The sequence below is a fragment of the Ipomoea triloba genome, chromosome 8 (assembly GCF_003576645.1).
Source record: "Ipomoea triloba cultivar NCNSP0323 chromosome 8, ASM357664v1".
NCBI classification, from domain to species: domain Eukaryota; kingdom Viridiplantae; phylum Streptophyta; class Magnoliopsida; order Solanales; family Convolvulaceae; genus Ipomoea; species Ipomoea triloba.
Genome location: NC_044923.1, coordinates 5,093,932 through 5,113,516, shown reverse-complemented (window position 1 = coordinate 5,113,516; position 19,585 = coordinate 5,093,932). Strand labels below are relative to the sequence as shown.

Below are 19,585 nucleotides of genomic sequence, written 5' to 3'. Positions count from 1 at the left end.
TTTTTTTTTTTTTTTTTTTTTTTTTTAATATAAATAATAATAGATAAAAAGTTTGAAGCCTTTTTTTATTTTTTACACCTTAATGGACATTAAATTTGTCAACTTGAACTTTGAGAATTCCTGATTCACTATGTTGTGAATGTTGTGAATGTTAAAGAATAGCACTGTGGTGGGTTTTTAGATTCTACTTGTTGCAAAGAGAACATAATGCTAAGAGTGAAATAGAAAGATTGCCCTATGCATTGTTGAGAGTGATTTGTGAATTTGATGCATTATTAATTGAGTTTTTATTGATTAGTTCCTCAACCGACACCTGCTGGCATTGATTAATATTATCCGTTTTGTTCTATCCAAATTCTTTAATGAGAAGCTCTAAATGTGCAAAAAATCTGCAGTGCCCTTGAAAGGCTCTCTATGGTTCTTTTCTGTATAATGCAAGGAACATATTACAACCTTACTATTTGCTTTTTCAACTTTTTTGGGTGTAATGTGCGTTGCACCTGTATGTACTAGAACAAAAGTATCCAAAGTTTACTGTGTTTCATTCATTCCATTGCCATAAATTAGTGGCTCTATGGTAAATTACTTATTTTTGTTTTGAACATAGTCAAGAGAGAAACTGCAAAAGGCATTGCGAGCAATGAATGCTGGGGATGCAGCTGATCAAGTTCTCCGTCAACTGGATAAAATGATGAGAAACAATGAGCGTGCTTCACGTGAGGCTCGAATGAACAAGGTAATTTAGTTTCAGAAGAGGATAGTTTGCTCTGCTTTATCTGCTGTTTTGGATCCTAAATTTATCAGTCATTCATGCAATGTCTGCAATATAATTATATATACAAGACACTCAAAATCTTAACGTTTGTCTCTTTCAGGATGACCAGCCATCAAATCATTTGCCTGTTTCTGGGGATGCAACAAAGAAAAGGGCCACTCCTTCAGATAATGAAGATTCAAGTATTAATCATGATTTGTCTGCAAAGAGGGTTCGATATGTGCCCAACAATCATGTAGTTCCACCTGTTGAAAGAAATGATTCTGGAAAGGATTATGTCAATGGAGTGCCCCAAAAAGCTCCTGTAGCTGTTAATGCCCCTAACCTTGTTGAACAAATGATCTCCATGATAGGTGCTTTAATATCAGAAGGAGAAAGAGGTGTTGAATCTCTGGAAATTCTAATAGCTAAAATTCCACCAGATGTGATGGCTGATATAGTCATAACAAATATGAGGCACTTACCTAGAAACCCCCCTTCATTCACTAAGTTTGATACCCTGCCATTAACTCAGCAAAGTGATTTTTCAAGTGCTCCATTGAATGGTGTGGTACCAATAGGTTCCTCAGTTTCCAAACAGACTGTAGCTCTCTCTTCTCAATTACCTGTTTCTGTTTCAAATGCTGTGAACTCATCTATATCAGAAATGTCGACTTCACTACCTCCTGATTCTAAACGTGATCCTCGAAGGGTAAGCTCAGCCAAATCATTAATGGCTACCTTACAGTCATTTTCATTTATCACCATTTCTTTAGTGTTACCGTCACTTTGTATTCCATGTCTCACAATTGAATCAGTCTGTTTCTTGCTTTTTAATGGACAATTTTTTTCCAGGATCCTCGTCGCCTTGACCCAAGGCGTGTCACTGTTGGAATTGGAGTGCCACCACCACCCATCATTGAAGATAATATCAATCCAATGCAACCTGTGGTGCAATCTGAAGTTGATTCTTCTAATACCTTTAACAGACCCCTTATGGTACCCATCCTTCCAACTTCAGAAAATATGCCTGTGTCTCAGAATCCCAAAATTGAAGCTGACAACACTTTGGAGAGTTTAGATTCTGCCTTGGCTGACTGGTCAGCTCCAAAAGAAGAAATTCAGGTTGAAGAAGCTGAGAGAAGTGTTCCTGACACTGAAGAGAATGCTATTGCGGACATAACATTCTCTTCTGCTGGCAAATTGGAACAGGACTCGATGGCACAAATGCCATCTAATGTTTTAATGATAGATGAGGTATACTCACCGTCTTCAGTAGAAACTGATCAACGTTCTCCACCCATTTCAAACACAATTGCTTCTGAGGATGTGTGTGATTATTTGCCTTCGGTTCCGCCATACATTGAGCTGACAGAAGAGCAGCAAAGAAGTGTTGAAACTTTGGCAATTGAACAAATAATTGACTCATACAAGAGGTTAAAGGGGGCAGATAACAAACAAACAGGCATGGCAATGCTTTCTTGCTTGATTGCCCAGGTAAAGTCACTGTTTTGCTTATTGTCTTTGATTGTGGTTTAACTTACTCCTTTTCTCTTTCTATATGAATCCCTTGTCACTATATAAAATTTTAGGAATTACGGGATGCAGGTTGATGTGCATGTTTTCCTTTGTGGACTTAACACAAAATGCACATTTATGTTTTTGAGTACATTACATTTTATTTTATTTATGTCAAGGATAAATATAAAATGATAAATGTGTATCCTGGTTAACCATTTAGGCTTTTGTTGATGTGGAACACATCATTCACTAATTTGTAACATTCTCTTTTGGTAAGTAATGAATATTCAAAATGCACCAAAGAAGATTTATAGCATACTCTGAACAATTAGGTACTGAGAGAGCTCATCATTCAAAAAACCATGTGAAACATATTCCATAGATCCACAGCAGTGTCCCATTGAGGAAGAAAATGATAAATTACCTATTGTCTTTAGTGAGATTGCAACCCTTTTGGAATTTGTCCAAATTCTGTTTCATAAGAAGCTCACATCATTAGCAAGTAAGCTCACACTTACCCTTCTCATCAAAGGAGAAAATTAATAAAATTTTGGTCTAATTGATATTAGGAGTTTGGGAGATGTGAAACTCTAACTGCTGAAGTAACCGAATTAAAATCAAACTATTTTTACAATGTGGTGTGACCAAGACATTGCAGAGTTTTTAGGGTTTGCTAGCACCTCTATGACCTGTCCCTGTTCTCTTGATTGCTTGAATTATTAATTTTCTTTCCTGAAACATATAAAAGGAGTTGCTCTTTTAAATGGGTTTTGTGGCTTTTGCTCACTGAAGATAACATGATATAACATCAAATTGTTCTGCTCACAGATTAATGCTGGTGCTGATGTAGCTGTGATGGTTCAAAAGCATATTCTCTCAGACTATCAACAACAAAAGGTATCTGTCTTAAAACCTGATTAGTGGTTAGAGCTTTAGACTCTAAACCTTTATACTGAACCTTAGTGTTTAGTCATGCAAGTAAATGCTTATGTTGATTTCAATTCCAGGGGCATGAGGTCGTAATGCATGTCCTTTACCATTTGCGCACCCTCATGTTATCAGATTCAGATGAACGCTCTTCATCTGCTGCTTCTCTGTATGATCAGGTTCTTCTGGGAGTGGTAAGATCGTTTCTTAATGACATATATTCCTAATGGTGCCCTTTGTTGCTTATGTTCAATCTTTATGTGCAGGCAAAATTCTTATTAGATACTTTTCCAGCAACTGACAAGTCATTTAGCCGACTTCTCAGTGAAGTTCCTTATTTGCCTGAATCTGCGATGCGGCTACTAGTTGATTTATGCTCTGAAAATTATTCGGGAAAAGATGGTCGTGATGGTGACCGTGTCACACAGGGTCTTGGTGCTGTGTGGGGCTTGATTTTGGGACGGCCACCCAATCGCCAAGCCTGCTTGGATATTGCTTTGAAGGTGTTGTCACAATGAGTTCCATTACTTATTATAATACATCCTTATTTTAGATCTATTTAACTCAACTTATTCTTTTATGCTGCATCTTGTGGTGATGACCAACAGCCTAGTAAAAATAAGTTTGTAGTTATAATAGCTGGAAGAACTTTTAAGTGGGCAATTAGTCCTTTATTCTACACAGTATTTCGTGGCCTCTTTTTCCTTTCCTTAATTAATCATTGGAACCTAGAGTGTTTAAAAAAAGGTATAGGTAGTTTCCTAGTATTTGCTTGCAGAACCTAACAAGTTGAATTGCAAAGAGGTGATCACTTGAACTGATGTGCTGGTTAACTGCATGAAAATAACGATAGAAATAAAATATAGGAAAACCACACTTGCAGGATTTCATTTGCATCTTCTGCAAATATTTTGCTTTTACTAATGCAATTCTCTCGTATCAGTGTGCTGTTCACTCAAAGGAAGACGTTCGAGCTAAAGCTATCCGCCTGGTATTCATACTCTTCACTTCTTTGCTTTCTCCAGAGTACTGAGAATGGTTCTGATTGAGAAATATTTTGTCAATTGATGTTTGCACATTTATTGAGCTTTGTTACTTTGCACTTGTCTTTAGGTGACAAACAAACTCTATGTGCTGAGCCACACCTCGGAAAATATCGAACAGTTTGCAATGAATACATTCTTGTCTGCTGTAGATAACCGTGTTTCAGGTCCAGAAGATTCAATATCTGGAGCCACCAATCAGAGAAAAGAGGTGGAGGTGTGTAGTACCTAATTTATAGTTTCACTTTTTGCACCACCTTTCCTCATTGTATGACACCATGATAGAGTAGAGCTGGACTGTATTTTCCTTTTCACCAAATAGTTATATCTTGTGCCTCTGACTGATGTTCCATCCAAAGTAGTGAATAGCTGCTGGTCTTGTTAAATGAATTAAAAACTCTAAGTGAAGAGCTTTTTCCCCCATTTCAATGATTGTTCTAAACAAATAGACATTTAAATGAGGAAAAATCTGGATGTTTTTGTAATTTGTAATGAATAAGCATGGTATTTTGTGGATTTTTATTGTAATCTGATTAAGAAAGTAAAAAACAATGGGTTGCAACTATTCAGAAAAGTTAGATTTCATTCTGACACCAGAGTCATTGTTTTTGATATGTATGTGGAATACAAAGAAATTAATCTGGCACAGAATTTCAAGCAAAAAGAATCATTTTTTTTCTTCGTTTGGCTGGCTTCTCTCACTTTGCATCACCTCTAAGTATTTGCCTTTGACATAGTCAGCAGATAATAGAAAGTCCTTTTTCCATTTTATTCTTATAATAACTCTACTTTGGGAAAATTACCTTTTAGGTTGGAAGCCAAGAGACCTCTGTTAGTGGCTCTCAGAGTTCAGACACAGGAATTTCTGAAAATGATTCATTGAGGGGTTCTCAGTTTGATTCTCAAAGTGATTCTGCGTTGTCTTCTGCTCAGGCACAACGTCTAGTTTCATTATTTTTTGCTTTATGCACCAAGGTACACAAGATTTTGACTAGTCTTTTTTTTTTTTTTTTTTTTTTTTTTTTTTTTTTTTTTTTTTTTTTTTTTTTTTTTTTGTTTTTTTTTTTTTTTTTTTTTTTTTTTTTTTTTTTTTTTTTTTTTTTTTTTTTTGCTTTGCTTCGTTTTTATTTGTAAGTTTTTATTTTCATTTTTGACACAAGGATTGTCTTTTCTTGCAGAAGCCCAGTCTTCTTCAACATGTATTTGATAATTATGGAAGGGCTCCCAAGGCTGTTAAGCAGGTGGCTATCTGTTACTTACATTTGTTTGTATACTGTTATGATGTCACTAACTGCATTAGTTCTGGGGTTCAAGTTGGCAACTGTGAGACCCAGGGCCAGCAATGCATACCCACTGAGCCACTTGTACCAAGAAGTCCACAGTTGCAACTTGAATTTGGCCCAAAATGATTAACCTGTTAGTTGTGGTTATCATTATGTTTTATGTGGAAACAGTTGATACTTGATGGTTGCAAGAAGTTGAAAGTGTCATCTCTATTGTTTCTTCCCTTCCATTTTTTATTTTATTATTGTTTCTGATATTTCTTCAAGTTTCAAGCAACAGTTTTGTGGCTCTTTATTTTGTCTGTCTGCTTTTGATTTTGCAAGTTATATAAGAGTATTTTTCACAATTTGACATTTTTAGGACCATTTTGAACCTACTATTACTTGTGGATGTGTTAAATCCTTAGAAAAATTCAAGAGATATTCAACTGAGTGTGGAGATTCTGCTGTTCCCTATAGTTTAATAAGCTACCTTCTGATGTAATCCCAATTCCTTGATTCTATGCAGGCCATTCATCGCCACATGCCTATTCTTATTAGAGCAATAGGTTCTTCAAATCCTGAACTGCTTCATATAATATCTGATCCACCCCAAGGATGCGAAAATCTGCTGACACTGGTAGGTTATCTAAATTCAAGCTCCCTCGTAGTTTGTATATCTTCCAGAAATATTTTCTTGAAACTTCTCCTCAAGCTGACAGTTTTTTATCTACTGCAAGGTGATTACTATTTTGTCAGAAGGGACAACACCTCCACCTGATCTGATTGCAGTTGTTAAGCGTCTATATGAAACTAAACTAAAGGTCTATTGATGAACTGCTGATTTTTAACTGTTATTCTACCGAAACATGATTGGTTTGTGACAATTTTGCCTTCACATGTCTGTCTCTTACAGGATGCAAGTATTCTTATCCCAATGCTCTCATCCTTTTCTAAAAGCGAGGTATCCTTGGATATGACTTATTTTAATGTTTTCAGTTATGTTGTTTCTTTCTTTTCCCCTCTTACATTCTGGTAATGAATAATGATCATATAACCTAGATTAACATTCTTCTGTTACCACTTATAGTCCATGATTTTTCTGAAAACATTCGTCTTCCTGGATATATGTGCATGTCTATAGTCTATTTGCTTTTTGCTCCTGATGGGCAACTTCCTCATACACAATCTTTTGGTATCTATTCTATAGTTAGTAATTGTGTTTAACTTTTTGTCCATGTTTACCTATGTTTGAAGTCTCTTGAAACTTGAAAGGCTATTCTAACTCTGTTCATGTCTAGTCTCCGACTAGTGATTTGCTATTCTTTATGTTCATCTCTTGCAATTTCATAAATGTGGTTGTATCTTATGAGCATTTATCTTTTTCTGGTAAGGAGTGTATTTTTGTTCATATGATATGAGGTTTGATAAATAGAGTTGCATGCTAAATGATTTCAAGAGGACAAAGAATTTATCTTTTCCTGATATGGAGTGCGTTTTTGTGAATATGTATTATCAGGTTTTACCTATTTTTCCTCGCCTCGTCTCTCTTCCTCTGGACAAGTTTCAGATTGCAATGGCTCGCATATTGCAGGTATATATGAACTACTGTGATTACTTTCTTTATATATAGCATCAGAAATAGCTCAGATGGCTGTCTAAGACATAGTTTGGACATGATTGCCATGATTTACCTAAAATGGAGCAATTCCTTAATATTTTTATTGAAGAACCTTGTCGTTGATCTTGGAGAAGTCTCAAAACTACAATGTCCTATGTGTTTTCTGTTGCAGGGTTCTGCTCATACAGGTCCAGCATTAAGTCCAGCTGAGGTTTTGGTTGCCATCCATGACATTAATCCTGAGAGAGATGGATTGCCACTAAAGAAGGTATGTGTTCGACCACTTTGGATATGGTATTCATACAGTTTTCCACTAGTTTCAAACACTGTTGTGGTTTTCACGCTGCTCTGAAGATGTTAACCCTTCAAAAGTTTCTTAAGGGAACTGGTTGCTCTGATGTAGCACGATCTACTATTAAACAATCTGAGATGCTTTTTCTTGCTAATGCGAGTATAAATGATATTATCACTAATACTTAGAACTTGTTGCTTTCAGATCACAGATGCTTGCTCAGCTTGCTTTGAGCAACGGACTGTTTTCACACAACAAGTTCTGGCAAAGGCCTTGAACCAGATGGTATGGATAAGTTTGTCAATATCTGTGAAGAGATCATCAGATCACCCGTACAATCTGTTCATCATATAAATGTTCATTGTGCAGGTTGATCAAACTCCCCTTCCACTGCTCTTCATGAGAACTGTGATTCAGGCAATTGATGCTTTTCCTACGCTGGTAAATGGAGTTCATCATATATAGCATTGTTGCCTAATAGCTTATCTTTATTTATTCATTTATTTTTGCACCAATGCTACCTCTACACTGTAATTTTATGATTGCCTGATATCCAGGTCAACTTTATCATAGGTTAACGTGTTTATACTTTGCTTTATATTCAGGTTGATTTTGTCATGGAGATACTGTCCAAACTTGTAAACAGACAGGTATTGCTTTCTTCTGGTTTAATTCATTTGCTTTCATTCCATGATCCATAGAGCAAGGTTGTTTGCTTTTTTGACTAGAAAATGACTCTACGCTACACTTCATTTCGCGTAGGTGTGGAAAATGCCAAAATTATGGGTTGGGTTCTTGAAATGTGTCTCACAAACACAGCCACACTCATTCCCTGTATTGTTACAGGTATTTTCTAGTTTGTTCAGGTCAATGTTTTTTTTTTTTTTTTTTTTTTTTGGTGTTAGTTTTTCGGGTCATATAGCTCCTATGTCCTGCTTGCAGTTGCCTCCCCCACAACTCGAAGGTGCTTTGAACAAATATGCTGGCCTCCGAGGTCCATTGGCTGCCTTTGCTAGTCAACCAAACATTAAAAATTCACTCCCCAGGTACATTTCCAATATATTCTGCGCATCTAGTGTTTATATAGTTCAACTAAAATAGCCCGCATAGGTTTAGTTCACTGGTTCAATAGGCAGTATTTGGGGAAAGAGACCAAGGTTCAAAACTCGGCAGTGGTAGTGTCGGGATTATGCTTCAAGTGTGTAGGTCCGTGCGCACCGGCATTTGGCCCTGTCTGCTAAGCCATTGAGTTACTATGATTTACATCCTCCCAAATGCTCTGTCGGGCTGGAGTGTGGGGGGCCTTGGGGTTGGGATTCAACAAAAACCAATTACTTTTGGTGATTGATTAATCAAGATTTACACAAATCCCATGATCAGAGCCAGGGCTTGACAATCATTTAAATTGATAGTTGTTGGATATATTTCAATTTTCATCACTCCTAATTAATGTTCACATTGCAGACCAACATTGGCGGTACTTGGCCTGCTCGAGTCGAATTTGCAGCAACCGCATATTTCGCCTTCTTTGCATCCATCTGAAGCAAGTCCATCTGTTCATGGTGCAACCCTAACATGATAGCTCTCCGGAAATCGAAACATGTGAGCACTTGTACACACTGGCGCATCCAGGTCCTCTAGTTCTCCGCACAAATCTGCAGGCTCATATTCCAGTAGATGCCGGAGTACTTATATTTGTCTCGCGTTCATGACTCTCGGGGGGTGAGTGTAGTTTGAGTCGCAGATGTTGGTGATGAGTTAGCGAGCAAATTTTGGAGGAGAATCCTCCTTGCCTTTCTTGTACTAATCAGGGAATGTATATATATTTGCAGTTGTTGATTTGAAAACCAATTTTCCTTCTATCTACACAGTTAATTTTGTATGGCTGAGTTTGTTGTAATTGAGGCCTGTTGGCTATTTGGGTTTTAGTTGAATCTCATCTCCCTCGTTACCATAAAGAATTTGGAAAAGTGTTAACATTTTGGTTTTTCCTTTGATCAGTTTTAGCCCGCATCCATGTTTCCTCCCCAGGTCAATCAATTTGCTTGATGTGGTAAATTAGGTTAAAAAAATGAATTGATTATGTTACATTTCAAACTAAATTGCTCATAATTAGTTACAGTTCAACTAAAATAACGACTAAGTGGGAGACAAATTATATTGTGAGTCATGTTACAATAAGATGGACCACTTATGAATGTTAACACTAAAAATGAACTTTGTGGACGTATAATTATACTAAGATTGTGTTTGGAAATTAGGGAAATAGCTTCTACTTTGGAAAATGACTTACATTTAAAAAAATATTTTTTTTTTCCTGTGTTTGATTGCATTTTATAAAATTATCTTCATATGTTTGGTTTATTTTTCAGAAAATGAGTAAAATTGTTTAATTAAACATACATCTACTATTTATAAAAAAAATGTTTAAAAATGAAAAATAGATTTTCACTTAAAAAGAAAAAACAGAAGTCGGCTTCGAACTGGTTTTTGTCAAAAATCAGTTTTCTGGTTTCCGTTGGAAACTAATCTGGTCTCTGTTGAGAACCAGAGATTGGTTCTCGACGGAAACCATTGATATGGAAAATGACTCCCCTATGAGTTTTTAAATACAGCCTAAATGACAATGAGAAAATAATTATTTCTCCTATTCTTTCCCTTCCTAGCATTACTCATCGATATGAAGCTAAAAGGCCTATTAGATTAAAAAAATATTAAATAATCAAAACATATTTATTGATAAAAAACATTTCACATAAGGTGAAAAATGAAAGTGAGCCCAGCATAATTCTTGCACAGATAAATAAAGTGTAGCAATAGCCAATAGTAAAACCCCGATAATTTATATCCCAAAACCACCATATATTATGTTATAATAAATATAAAAATTCAACTTGAGAAAAATGACGCAAATCAATCAATGTTCTCAGAATAACTCCTATCTGAATTGAGCTAATAACACAGCCCAGTTTGATATTAAAAAAAAGAAGAAGAATAAAATGAAAAAATTGGGTTCTCAATTAAAGGATTTTCAAGCATCAATTCTAGTATGTTACTATTTGTCTATTTCCAGTATATGTGTATGAGTTGGGGAAGATTGAGGTTAGAAACAGATGGCAAACCTCATGAATCAACAACAAACTTGGTCTTCCCCATCAAGTCGTCGTTGCTATAACAGTATCGAGGTTCTCCTGGATCGACCAGCCTTTCGGGTAAACGAGTTTGCGAGCTTCCAAATGGAGGTGCCAATTTAACACCCTTGAACACCCGGGAGGTATTCCTTCCATTTGGCTTTCATCTTCGACAAGCTGTTCTATAAAGGTCGTCTCCTGCTAGTGGTTAAAATAAATTACTACCTTGCATCCCGGGCTAACAAATGTCAAGTGAAAGGCAAACTAAGAAGTGAGCTTAGGTTCATACCTGAAAGCCTTCTTTCACGGTGTCCAATTGCCGGATTGGAGCAGCAGTGGGTCTGCGCCACAGTTTTGGATCCCACAAAATAGTGCTGTTAAAGGCAAAGCCAGACATATCGACATGAAACCTTCTTAGTCGTTTACTCTTCTCATTTGTGTGCCATCCAATTACTTGACTTCCGTTGCACACAGGACCTTCCAATATCGCTTTGTTTTTGCTTTGCTCCAACATAGCAACAGGCCAAGTGCCAAAACGGCTACAAGGAAAAACAAAGGCTAGATAAGAATAATAAAACCACGAAAAAAAAGAGCACATTCCAAGAGCAGTCACATGAATTTTTCTCACTAAAGAATTCGTATACTCCTAAAGTCCTATTTTTCAAATCATAGAAAACATTTAATTTCATTATGTGATACTAAAAGAAATCCTTCAGCAACATATTATGCAATTGTGAGCATCATAAAAATTTGAAACTGCATATCAAACACTACTGTTTAGACATCGGAGAGAAGAATTTTAGTTTGTTGAAGTTAGTGTAGCTACTGTCAGTTTCAATCAAGCAAGCTTATATACATTAATTAACTAATCCAAGTGGTGCATCTTATTTTTGGATTTCATATCAGCAGAGAACACAATGATATCATATCAAATTATTGCAGGTTTGGCACACTAACTATATTCAAGGAAGACGTGTAACAAAAACAAGTAAACTCGACCCAACATTACCTGATTTTTCTCATACTCTCAAACAGTTCGAGTGAATATATATTGTCGTCATCTGCAAAGTAAACAATCCCATCAAGCCTATGACGTTCGATGTGCTCCAGTGCAGAGTTCCTCTGATGCACACCACGGTCCTTTATATCGGTCATATTCTTGGAACACACCAGATGCCTATACATAATTCCCATCTTCCTCAAAATATCTGCAGTCTCCAATGAAGCTGCATTCATCTCAACCACAATCCACAACAATGGCGGCTCCACGAGCTTCAAAACCTGCCCCAATCTATTCAAATAATAAGCTTGTAACGCCCTGTTATATGTTGGAGTTACAACAATCAACTGTTTCTGAGGATTTAAATCTAGTTGTTCATTCATTTCCTTCTTCTCCTCTATTTGTAATTGAACTCTATCGAGGAGAGCACTAGGTCTAGGTATGACAGCATCCTTCAGCTCCAGTCTATCATTCACCAATGGAAGCTTCATTTTCCCGGGGAAGTTAATGCTGTTCAAATCCTCGAAATCACCAAACAGTGTCAAACCTAGTACAAACCCTAGAAAGAATAGAATCAAACACCTAGACAAAACATTTCTCCGAGAATATCTCATTCCGCCGAGCAACCTCCAGACACCGAATCCAAAGGAAGGTAACGGAGACGAGAATTTTCCGTTGGACATGAGCTTCTGAGACTGCGATTGAACGGAAACGGAAAACGGATGTCCTCCGTTCTGATAATGCCGTTCGTGATACGGCGACAGAGTTCTCCGGATCGACGCCATTGTTATTGTAACAAAAAGACGGCAGCAATATATATAGAGAGAAAATCAAGCGAGTCACATAATTTCCACAAACTAATCAGCAAAAATAGGAGCGAAATTCACAGGAACTGAGTCAATACCGAGTCAACACGACATCAAACATAATGAATTCAAGCAACAGAGCAGAGGAGACCGATACAAAGCACCGATTCATAGCTTCAACAGTTCATTGCATCAAAACATCGAACTTGCTCCGATCAACTCCCTCTCCCTCTTTCTCGAAATGCATACGTATCTACCAGTATATCTATCTACGTAGAATGATCACTGAAAGCGAATTTTAGCAAATTTGGCAATAAATCTACCGGAAATTAAACTGCGAAAATGTAACCTGTTTTAGTAAATTCGTAATTTCTCAACTTTTTCGGGATCTCGAGTGTGAGAGACGTAGCGCGCACACACTGCGCAAGATAGAACCCAAAGTGTGTTCGATCTAGAATACGCCGGAAAGTTTCAAGGGTGTATAGCGCCGCTTTTAAATGGAATGCTCGAAGATGCTCAATAATTTTATTTATTTATTTATTACTCCGTAATTTTTTTATTTTTTATTTGTAAATACATACAACATAGAATATTAGAATATATTACGGAGTATAAATTAAATAAAACGTGAAAACGTTATACAACAATATAATTCATAGTCAAAAGTAAATGATTTTTTTTGAAAAAGTAATTCTAGAATTGTAAGCTCCGAGGTGCGAATGAATAGAATGAGTTGTAAATTAATTGACATAAATATTTTTCCACAATATCGTTGTAATATGTACATGTTTGGTTCACGAGATATTAAAAGAAAAATCAAAATATTTATACAAATTATATAAATAAATTAATGACCTTATGATCTTATAATTTAGTGGCACGAAGTGACTTCCCAAATTATATTAAGAAATAAGAATGCAATATGGTTAAATTAAAGGAGAAACAAAAGTAACATGAGAAAATTTGTATGTTTCTTTATCATAATTGAAACAAGAGGTTTCATTTCAAGGAAACGGCCTAGGAGTTAACATTATATTTAGAGTTAATTTTATTTTTTGTCCTAAATTTATAGGTGACAGTATATTTTTAGTCATTTTTTATCATAACATTCCATTTAATTTGGTCTTAGTATTACTGTGGTATGACTATTTTTATCCCTTATTAACAAAATCGTTTAAATGTCGTTAAATACAAAAATATTTTGGTCTATAATTATAGATTTGTTTAAAAATATAAACATAAAAATATAGCGGGGTCAACTCACTTTGTATAAAAAAAGATCGAAATGCCATTGTATTTAACAACATTTCAACGATTTTGTTGACGGAAGAAAAAAATAGTCATGTCACAATAATACTATGACCAAATGACGATGTTCTAATAAAAATGAATAAGCACTTACAAATTTAAGATAAAAAATGGAATTAATTATTATATTTATCACTTTTAATAGAGTATATTGAATAAACTTGAAATATGCCAGTAAGGTAGGGATGGTTGGGAATAGGGGTGTAAACAAGCCGAGCCGAGCTCGAACCTAGGGTGGCTTGAGCTCGAGCTCGTTAAGGAAGGCTCGGCTCGAGCTCGATCGAGCTTGAAAATTGATGCTCGAGCTCGAGCTCGGCAATTTTTGAGTTCGGCTCGAGTAGCTCGATTGTTCGAGCTCGAGCTCAACCTCGATCTTGAGCTCGAGTTCGAGTTTGAATTTGAGCTCAAATTCATTCTCGAACTCAAGTGAGTCCGATTTTGAACTCGAATTTAACCTGTTTGATTTTAAATTCATGTTTCAATTAAAAATAAATTATAATATTATATGTGTGTATATATATATATATATATATATATATATATATATATATATATATATATATCGCTCGCGAGCGGCTCGTCGAGCCACGAGCCTAAGACATTAGAGTTCGAGCTCAGCTCAATTATTAAATGAGCTGTTCGAGCTCGGCTCGAACTCGAATTTGACCGAGCTCGAGCCGAGCTTTGACCGAGCGGCTCGTGAGCAGCTCGCGAGCCGCTCGGCTCATTTACACCCCTAGTTGGGAAGTAGACATCAGCTTCGACACGTTTGCAACATTTCTAACTAAAACTTTGTCTTTAGTGTTTACTTACAATCAAATATATTTGGTAATGGACTGGCTTAATTAGGCTAAACATTACTAATTGGTTGCGAGTTTTTATTTTTTTTGTTTGGATGACGAGGAAACCTGTAATCACTATTTAAGTGTGTGAGTATTGGGTAAATTCTATTTCTATGTAATAACTTAAAAATCACATATGAGTAATAACCCATATATATATACTATAAAGATCTTATGTGTCAGACTTGATCAAGAAAATATTGACAGAAATCGAACACATAACTTTTATGTACAAGCTCGGTCCACTTGCTCATCCCTTTTGAGGCTGAATTTGTAATTTTGAATCAATTAGAAAATGTCATGTAAAAAAATAATATAGTATTTTTTATTTGAGTACTATTGATCGAATGACGTATCTCAAAAAAAAAATTGAAATTAAAGTAATGATTGGTCATATAAAAATCCAATGGTTGGTGATGTAACATAATCGGATCAACGGCGAAGCAATTAGAAGGAATCTTGTGTTGTTAATTAGCTCCAAGTGCTGTTCTAAATTGTAATGATTCAAATCTTCAATAAAAGCGATGCATCTGTCCAAGCTCCAAATTGATTGATAAATCTCATCTAATTTGTTGACATGACTTTCAAGTTTTCATTTTTTTTTTCAATAATTCAGTTTTCCGACTTTGTCAAACTATATTGTGGATCCATGAATTCATTTCAAGATCCATGGAAGAGGTTGATAGTATAAATTGTTACGAAGTAGTAATAATTATTGTATTTATATACATGAATATATGAAGAAGAAGAAGAGACCCATTGGCCTAAGGAAGCCTTTTCTTATTAAGAGTTGTAGAGACAGACTATTTATATCTTAGAGAGAGAGTTTGGGAGAAGAGAGGGAAAAATTTCCCCCTAATGAGGGGTTAGGGTCCTTTGTATAGGCACAAACTCGAATTCGGACCGATTAAAGACGGTATATCGTATAGTAAATAGTATATTGTACTCGAGATATATTCTCTATCAGAAGTAAATCTTAAGTTGTTCAAATGATTCTATATTCATGGTCACATGTACTGTACACTTCTCAGATCAAGGAGTCTTCATCATCGATCATTGATTAATCAAAGCCCCTCAATACTTCCTTAGGTTTCAAGTGGAGCTCAATCCCTCACCCCACCGCGGGAAGCAAGACTAAACCATTATTATTATTATTATTATTATTATTATTATTATTATTATTATTATATACACCATAAGTATTTGATTGTTGCATACAATGTATATATTTTGACTAAGAGATAATATCCAAAATAGTCCATCGACTATGTCATAATTCTCAAAATAGTCATCATATATCTATCAATTCACATAAAATAGTCGCTCGAATATGAAAAATTTATTCAATTTAGTCATTGATGTAAATAACGAAAGACTAAAATTAGTAAAATTTTGCATAATCAAATGACAATTTTGAGTGAATTGATAGTCGATGACCAATTTAGAAATTATGAAATAGTTAAGGGGCCGTTTTAGGTATTAACTCTTTGACTAATTTATAAATAAGTTAATTTATTTTGAAGTTAGGGAAAATTGACCGCCACGTACTATTTGATGGTATGTACTAATAAACTTGTGATCTTTAGATATAAGAATCATATTCTACCTACTCGACCATCCCTTTTGAGGCATAATTAAGTTATTAAAAAATCAATACAAAAAGCTTTTCTAATACATATTACTTTCTACTTTATTTACAAGTTTCAAATTTAAAATTTTATGTAAGAAATATCAATATGCATGGTCATTATTGTTCTTAAATTTTATGGTGAATTGTTATTTATTTCCATGTGCACCCTAGCTTATTTATTGAAGATGACTCTTAATTAACTTCTTTATAAAGATCAGTAAAGACCATCTAAATGATCGAGCTTATCATAGTAAAAAGAAAAAAGATTTGGATATTTTTTATTTGAATATATTTTAACCCTTTAAATTAATTACAAACTTCATAGAAATTTTCACAATTAGGTCCTATGACTATTATGAGATTTTTAGTTTAATTTTGGTTCTTACTTTTAAAGTTTGCACGTTTACTTATCAATAATTACACTTGTAGACTTGTAGTTATTGGTCGTTGCATGTTTGTAGTTTTTACATGAACCATGCAAGGGTAGAGCCAAAAAATCATGTTTGGGAGCTAGGTGGGTTTGGGGTTGGGGCGAATTTATAAATAAAATTTTCTATGTTAGTCGACATTAGTACTGACTATAACCGATATCATTATATATATAGATGACTATACCATGTATATATTATTGATAATAATTTCCTATGGTACTTGTTAGTGTAAATTTAACTCATGATGACCCTAACATGTAATTATGAATTAAGGTTTTCATAGAAGAATATATAGGCTTATTCATCTCTCTAAAATAGTGATGGTTTTTTTTTATTATGTTAGCTTACAAGACTTTTTTAAGGTTTTCATAGTCGATATCTTTTTGTTACCCTCGAAATTATATTATATTTTCCATCTAGAGTTACCGTTCTACAAATGGTAACAAATGAATGCCTTAAACGTGTCACAAAGGGTGCATAGTTAGTTACCGTCCATAATATTGACAAATCCCAGTGCAAAATTTGTACTCCATATCCGATTATGAGAACACCTTATTCCTAACCTTCGATCTTTGATCTTTCTTTATACCCTGACCGGGTTACTAGGTCATTTGTCGGTTTGGCAAGTAGACATGTTTGTATTTTCTGCAACCGTACTTTTCAATCCTATGTGAAGTGCATAATTATATGAGTGCGATTGACACCAATGCAGCGATAGGATGTTGATTAGTACTTTAGAACTTCTCAAATAATAATAATACTATTATTAATAAATCTATTTAAATTTCCCCTGTTGCTCTAGACAATGAAATGATTATTGGTGGGCTATGTGGCATAATTTGGGTTGGCGGTTGGGCATGACAGTAGTGGTGGATTGGTGAGTTAGTATTATTGAGTATATAATTGCCTCGTTTCAGACCCATGGCTGCTGGCTCCCAAGCTTCCTCCAATACTATTTTATGCCAATAATTCATTTGTCAATCTCTCACAACTCACAACTTACGTACTTGTTCAGCATTTGCTTGTACATCGCCACATGATGCTGTAAATTGAAATTATCATTCTTTGTCGCATTAGGAAATAAACGTGATGAAAAGAAATAGAAAATACGTATAGTAGAACTATTAGTTTAATCAGTCTAGTGAATTAGATAAAATCTATGGAGTTATGCTTTACTTAAAAGTTAAAATTAGCTTTATTGGTCTATGGTCATTTGTTATGCACTTCTGATTCTACAAATAAAGAGTAAAATTTAAATACATGAAACTTTTTTTACTTTAATAATTGATCTTCTTCATATGAGTCTTCACTTATTTGTATGTACGAGAATTCTTCTATATTTGTAAACAAAGAGAACTTCACACTTAAATGGAATAAAATGTGATGTATTGCATTGGCAAAATATAAAACTTGAGACATGTATTTGAAATCATTTTTAAGTTTGGAGACTCATATACAATATACTAATTGCTTCTATGCGAACATATTTCATGTGGCCCAATCATATTATCCATATTATACCATGGAGCATAATCCCCGTACCTTGCACTAATATAAAGTACATTAATTTTTAATACACTTTTACTATTGCTATTTGCCATCCATTTTCATTAGATGCGTATCATTATTTTGTATGTACTTCTTGAATTGATGAATGCCTCATTATTAATTGCTTCTATACAACCATATTTCATGTGGCCCAATCATATTATACCATGGATCGGAGCATAATCCACGTACCTTAGGTTGCACTGATACAAAGTACATTAATTTTTAATACGCTTTTTTGTTTTTTTAATACACTTTTACTATTGCTATTTGCCATTCATTTTCATTAGATGCGTATCATTATTTTGTATGTATTTCTTGAATTGATGAATGTCTCATCATTTTTTTTTAAAGGGAAAAACACTAAACTCCAGTAATCAAATGTTCAATACAAGAAGGGACAATAGACGTATAACCAAACAACTGGACCATACTGAGAATTAATTAATAGCTTTAACCAAACAACTGGACCACACATTAAAAATATGACATAGATTAGATCAAGTTGTTTCATATTTATTTATTTAATTGTACGTTAATCAATTTAATGGAACGCCACATGTTATAATTTTACAACTGCATATTAAAACTTGAGCATGCATGGTAGTAAAACTTGTGAATAAATACAAGTTTAAATGAAACAACACACACAAATATATATATATATATATATATATATATATATATATATATATATTCATCCAAGTGAAAATCTTGAAAATAAAAAATTAAGTGTAAAATAGACACAAAATTAGTGCTATATTATTGTAGTGTAATTCTACTGTCCGAAAATTAAAAAGGAAATTTTTTTCAAATATAGCATTCACAAAATAGTGAATTTTTAAATTAGTCCCTCGACTATTGAAATAATGTAGAAAATCGTCCATCAATAGTTGAAAATTTAAATTTGTCCTCAAATTTAATAGTTATTTAACGGTTTTCCTAACGGATGACTAAATTTAATATGTATTCTTTGGGCCCCCATTTTGAGCCAGTATCCCGAGGTACTCTTTTGGGCCTAGCGCCTCCATCATATCAGGCAATAAAACAACTTTTTCCTAGCCCCGTTATACTTCCATGCACGATTTATGATGGACTCGGCCCTGACAAAACCATCAAAGACATTATAAAATATCATAATATTTTTATGATACAAATTGTTTTTACAAAAAGTATAAAATATAAAATTTAATATTTAAAATTAATCCTTAAAAGACAAAAAAAAAAGAATGTAAAATATAAAACTCAACACTAACAAATCAAAATAAAACCATGAATCATGAATGTTATAGTACGTTACAAATTGTTTTTGTTCTCTTGTGTACGTTGCATTTTTTATTGGTTAAAAAAAAATGTAAAATTTTATTACACATAAAGAGAGCTCTAGAGAAAATATAATTCGGGAAACATACAATTTATATCATGCTTAATTAGATATTCAAAAAACATATCAAAAATGTAATAATCAC

The 19,585-nt window shown here is 34.3% G+C and overlaps 2 protein-coding genes across 2 annotated transcripts in view; one reads left to right on the top strand and one right to left on the bottom strand.

The window, feature by feature from the left end:
- The window catches only part of LOC116026566, a 21,728-nt gene extending 12,329 nt beyond the window's left edge, over positions 1-9,399 (top strand). The window contains exons 7-27 of the mRNA XM_031267887.1: positions 608-736; positions 876-1,466; positions 1,610-2,251; positions 3,104-3,172; positions 3,283-3,396; positions 3,469-3,705; positions 4,146-4,193; positions 4,316-4,462; positions 5,056-5,220; positions 5,424-5,486; positions 6,037-6,147; positions 6,248-6,331; positions 6,424-6,471; positions 7,027-7,101; positions 7,301-7,396; positions 7,625-7,705; positions 7,790-7,861; positions 8,026-8,070; positions 8,183-8,266; positions 8,363-8,466; positions 8,885-9,399. Of these exons, the coding sequence (XP_031123747.1) occupies positions 608-736; positions 876-1,466; positions 1,610-2,251; positions 3,104-3,172; positions 3,283-3,396; positions 3,469-3,705; positions 4,146-4,193; positions 4,316-4,462; positions 5,056-5,220; positions 5,424-5,486; positions 6,037-6,147; positions 6,248-6,331; positions 6,424-6,471; positions 7,027-7,101; positions 7,301-7,396; positions 7,625-7,705; positions 7,790-7,861; positions 8,026-8,070; positions 8,183-8,266; positions 8,363-8,466; positions 8,885-8,999 (3,120 nt within the window). The 3' untranslated portion in view covers positions 9,000-9,399. The remainder of the gene's footprint in view (positions 1-607; positions 737-875; positions 1,467-1,609; positions 2,252-3,103; positions 3,173-3,282; positions 3,397-3,468; positions 3,706-4,145; positions 4,194-4,315; positions 4,463-5,055; positions 5,221-5,423; positions 5,487-6,036; positions 6,148-6,247; positions 6,332-6,423; positions 6,472-7,026; positions 7,102-7,300; positions 7,397-7,624; positions 7,706-7,789; positions 7,862-8,025; positions 8,071-8,182; positions 8,267-8,362; positions 8,467-8,884) is intronic.
- An 850-nt stretch (positions 9,400-10,249) lies between these two features.
- On the bottom strand, positions 10,250-12,826 carry LOC116026612 (probable beta-1,4-xylosyltransferase IRX9H). Its single transcript, XM_031267941.1, has 3 exons — positions 11,561-12,826; positions 10,841-11,090; positions 10,250-10,749 (listed from the first exon to the last, which is right to left on the bottom strand). Exons 1-3 carry the CDS (start codon positions 12,334-12,336, stop codon positions 10,576-10,578), a joined length of 1,200 nt encoding a protein of 399 aa, XP_031123801.1. The 5' UTR covers positions 12,337-12,826; the 3' UTR covers positions 10,250-10,575.
- Positions 12,827-19,585: the final 6,759 nt, after the last annotated feature.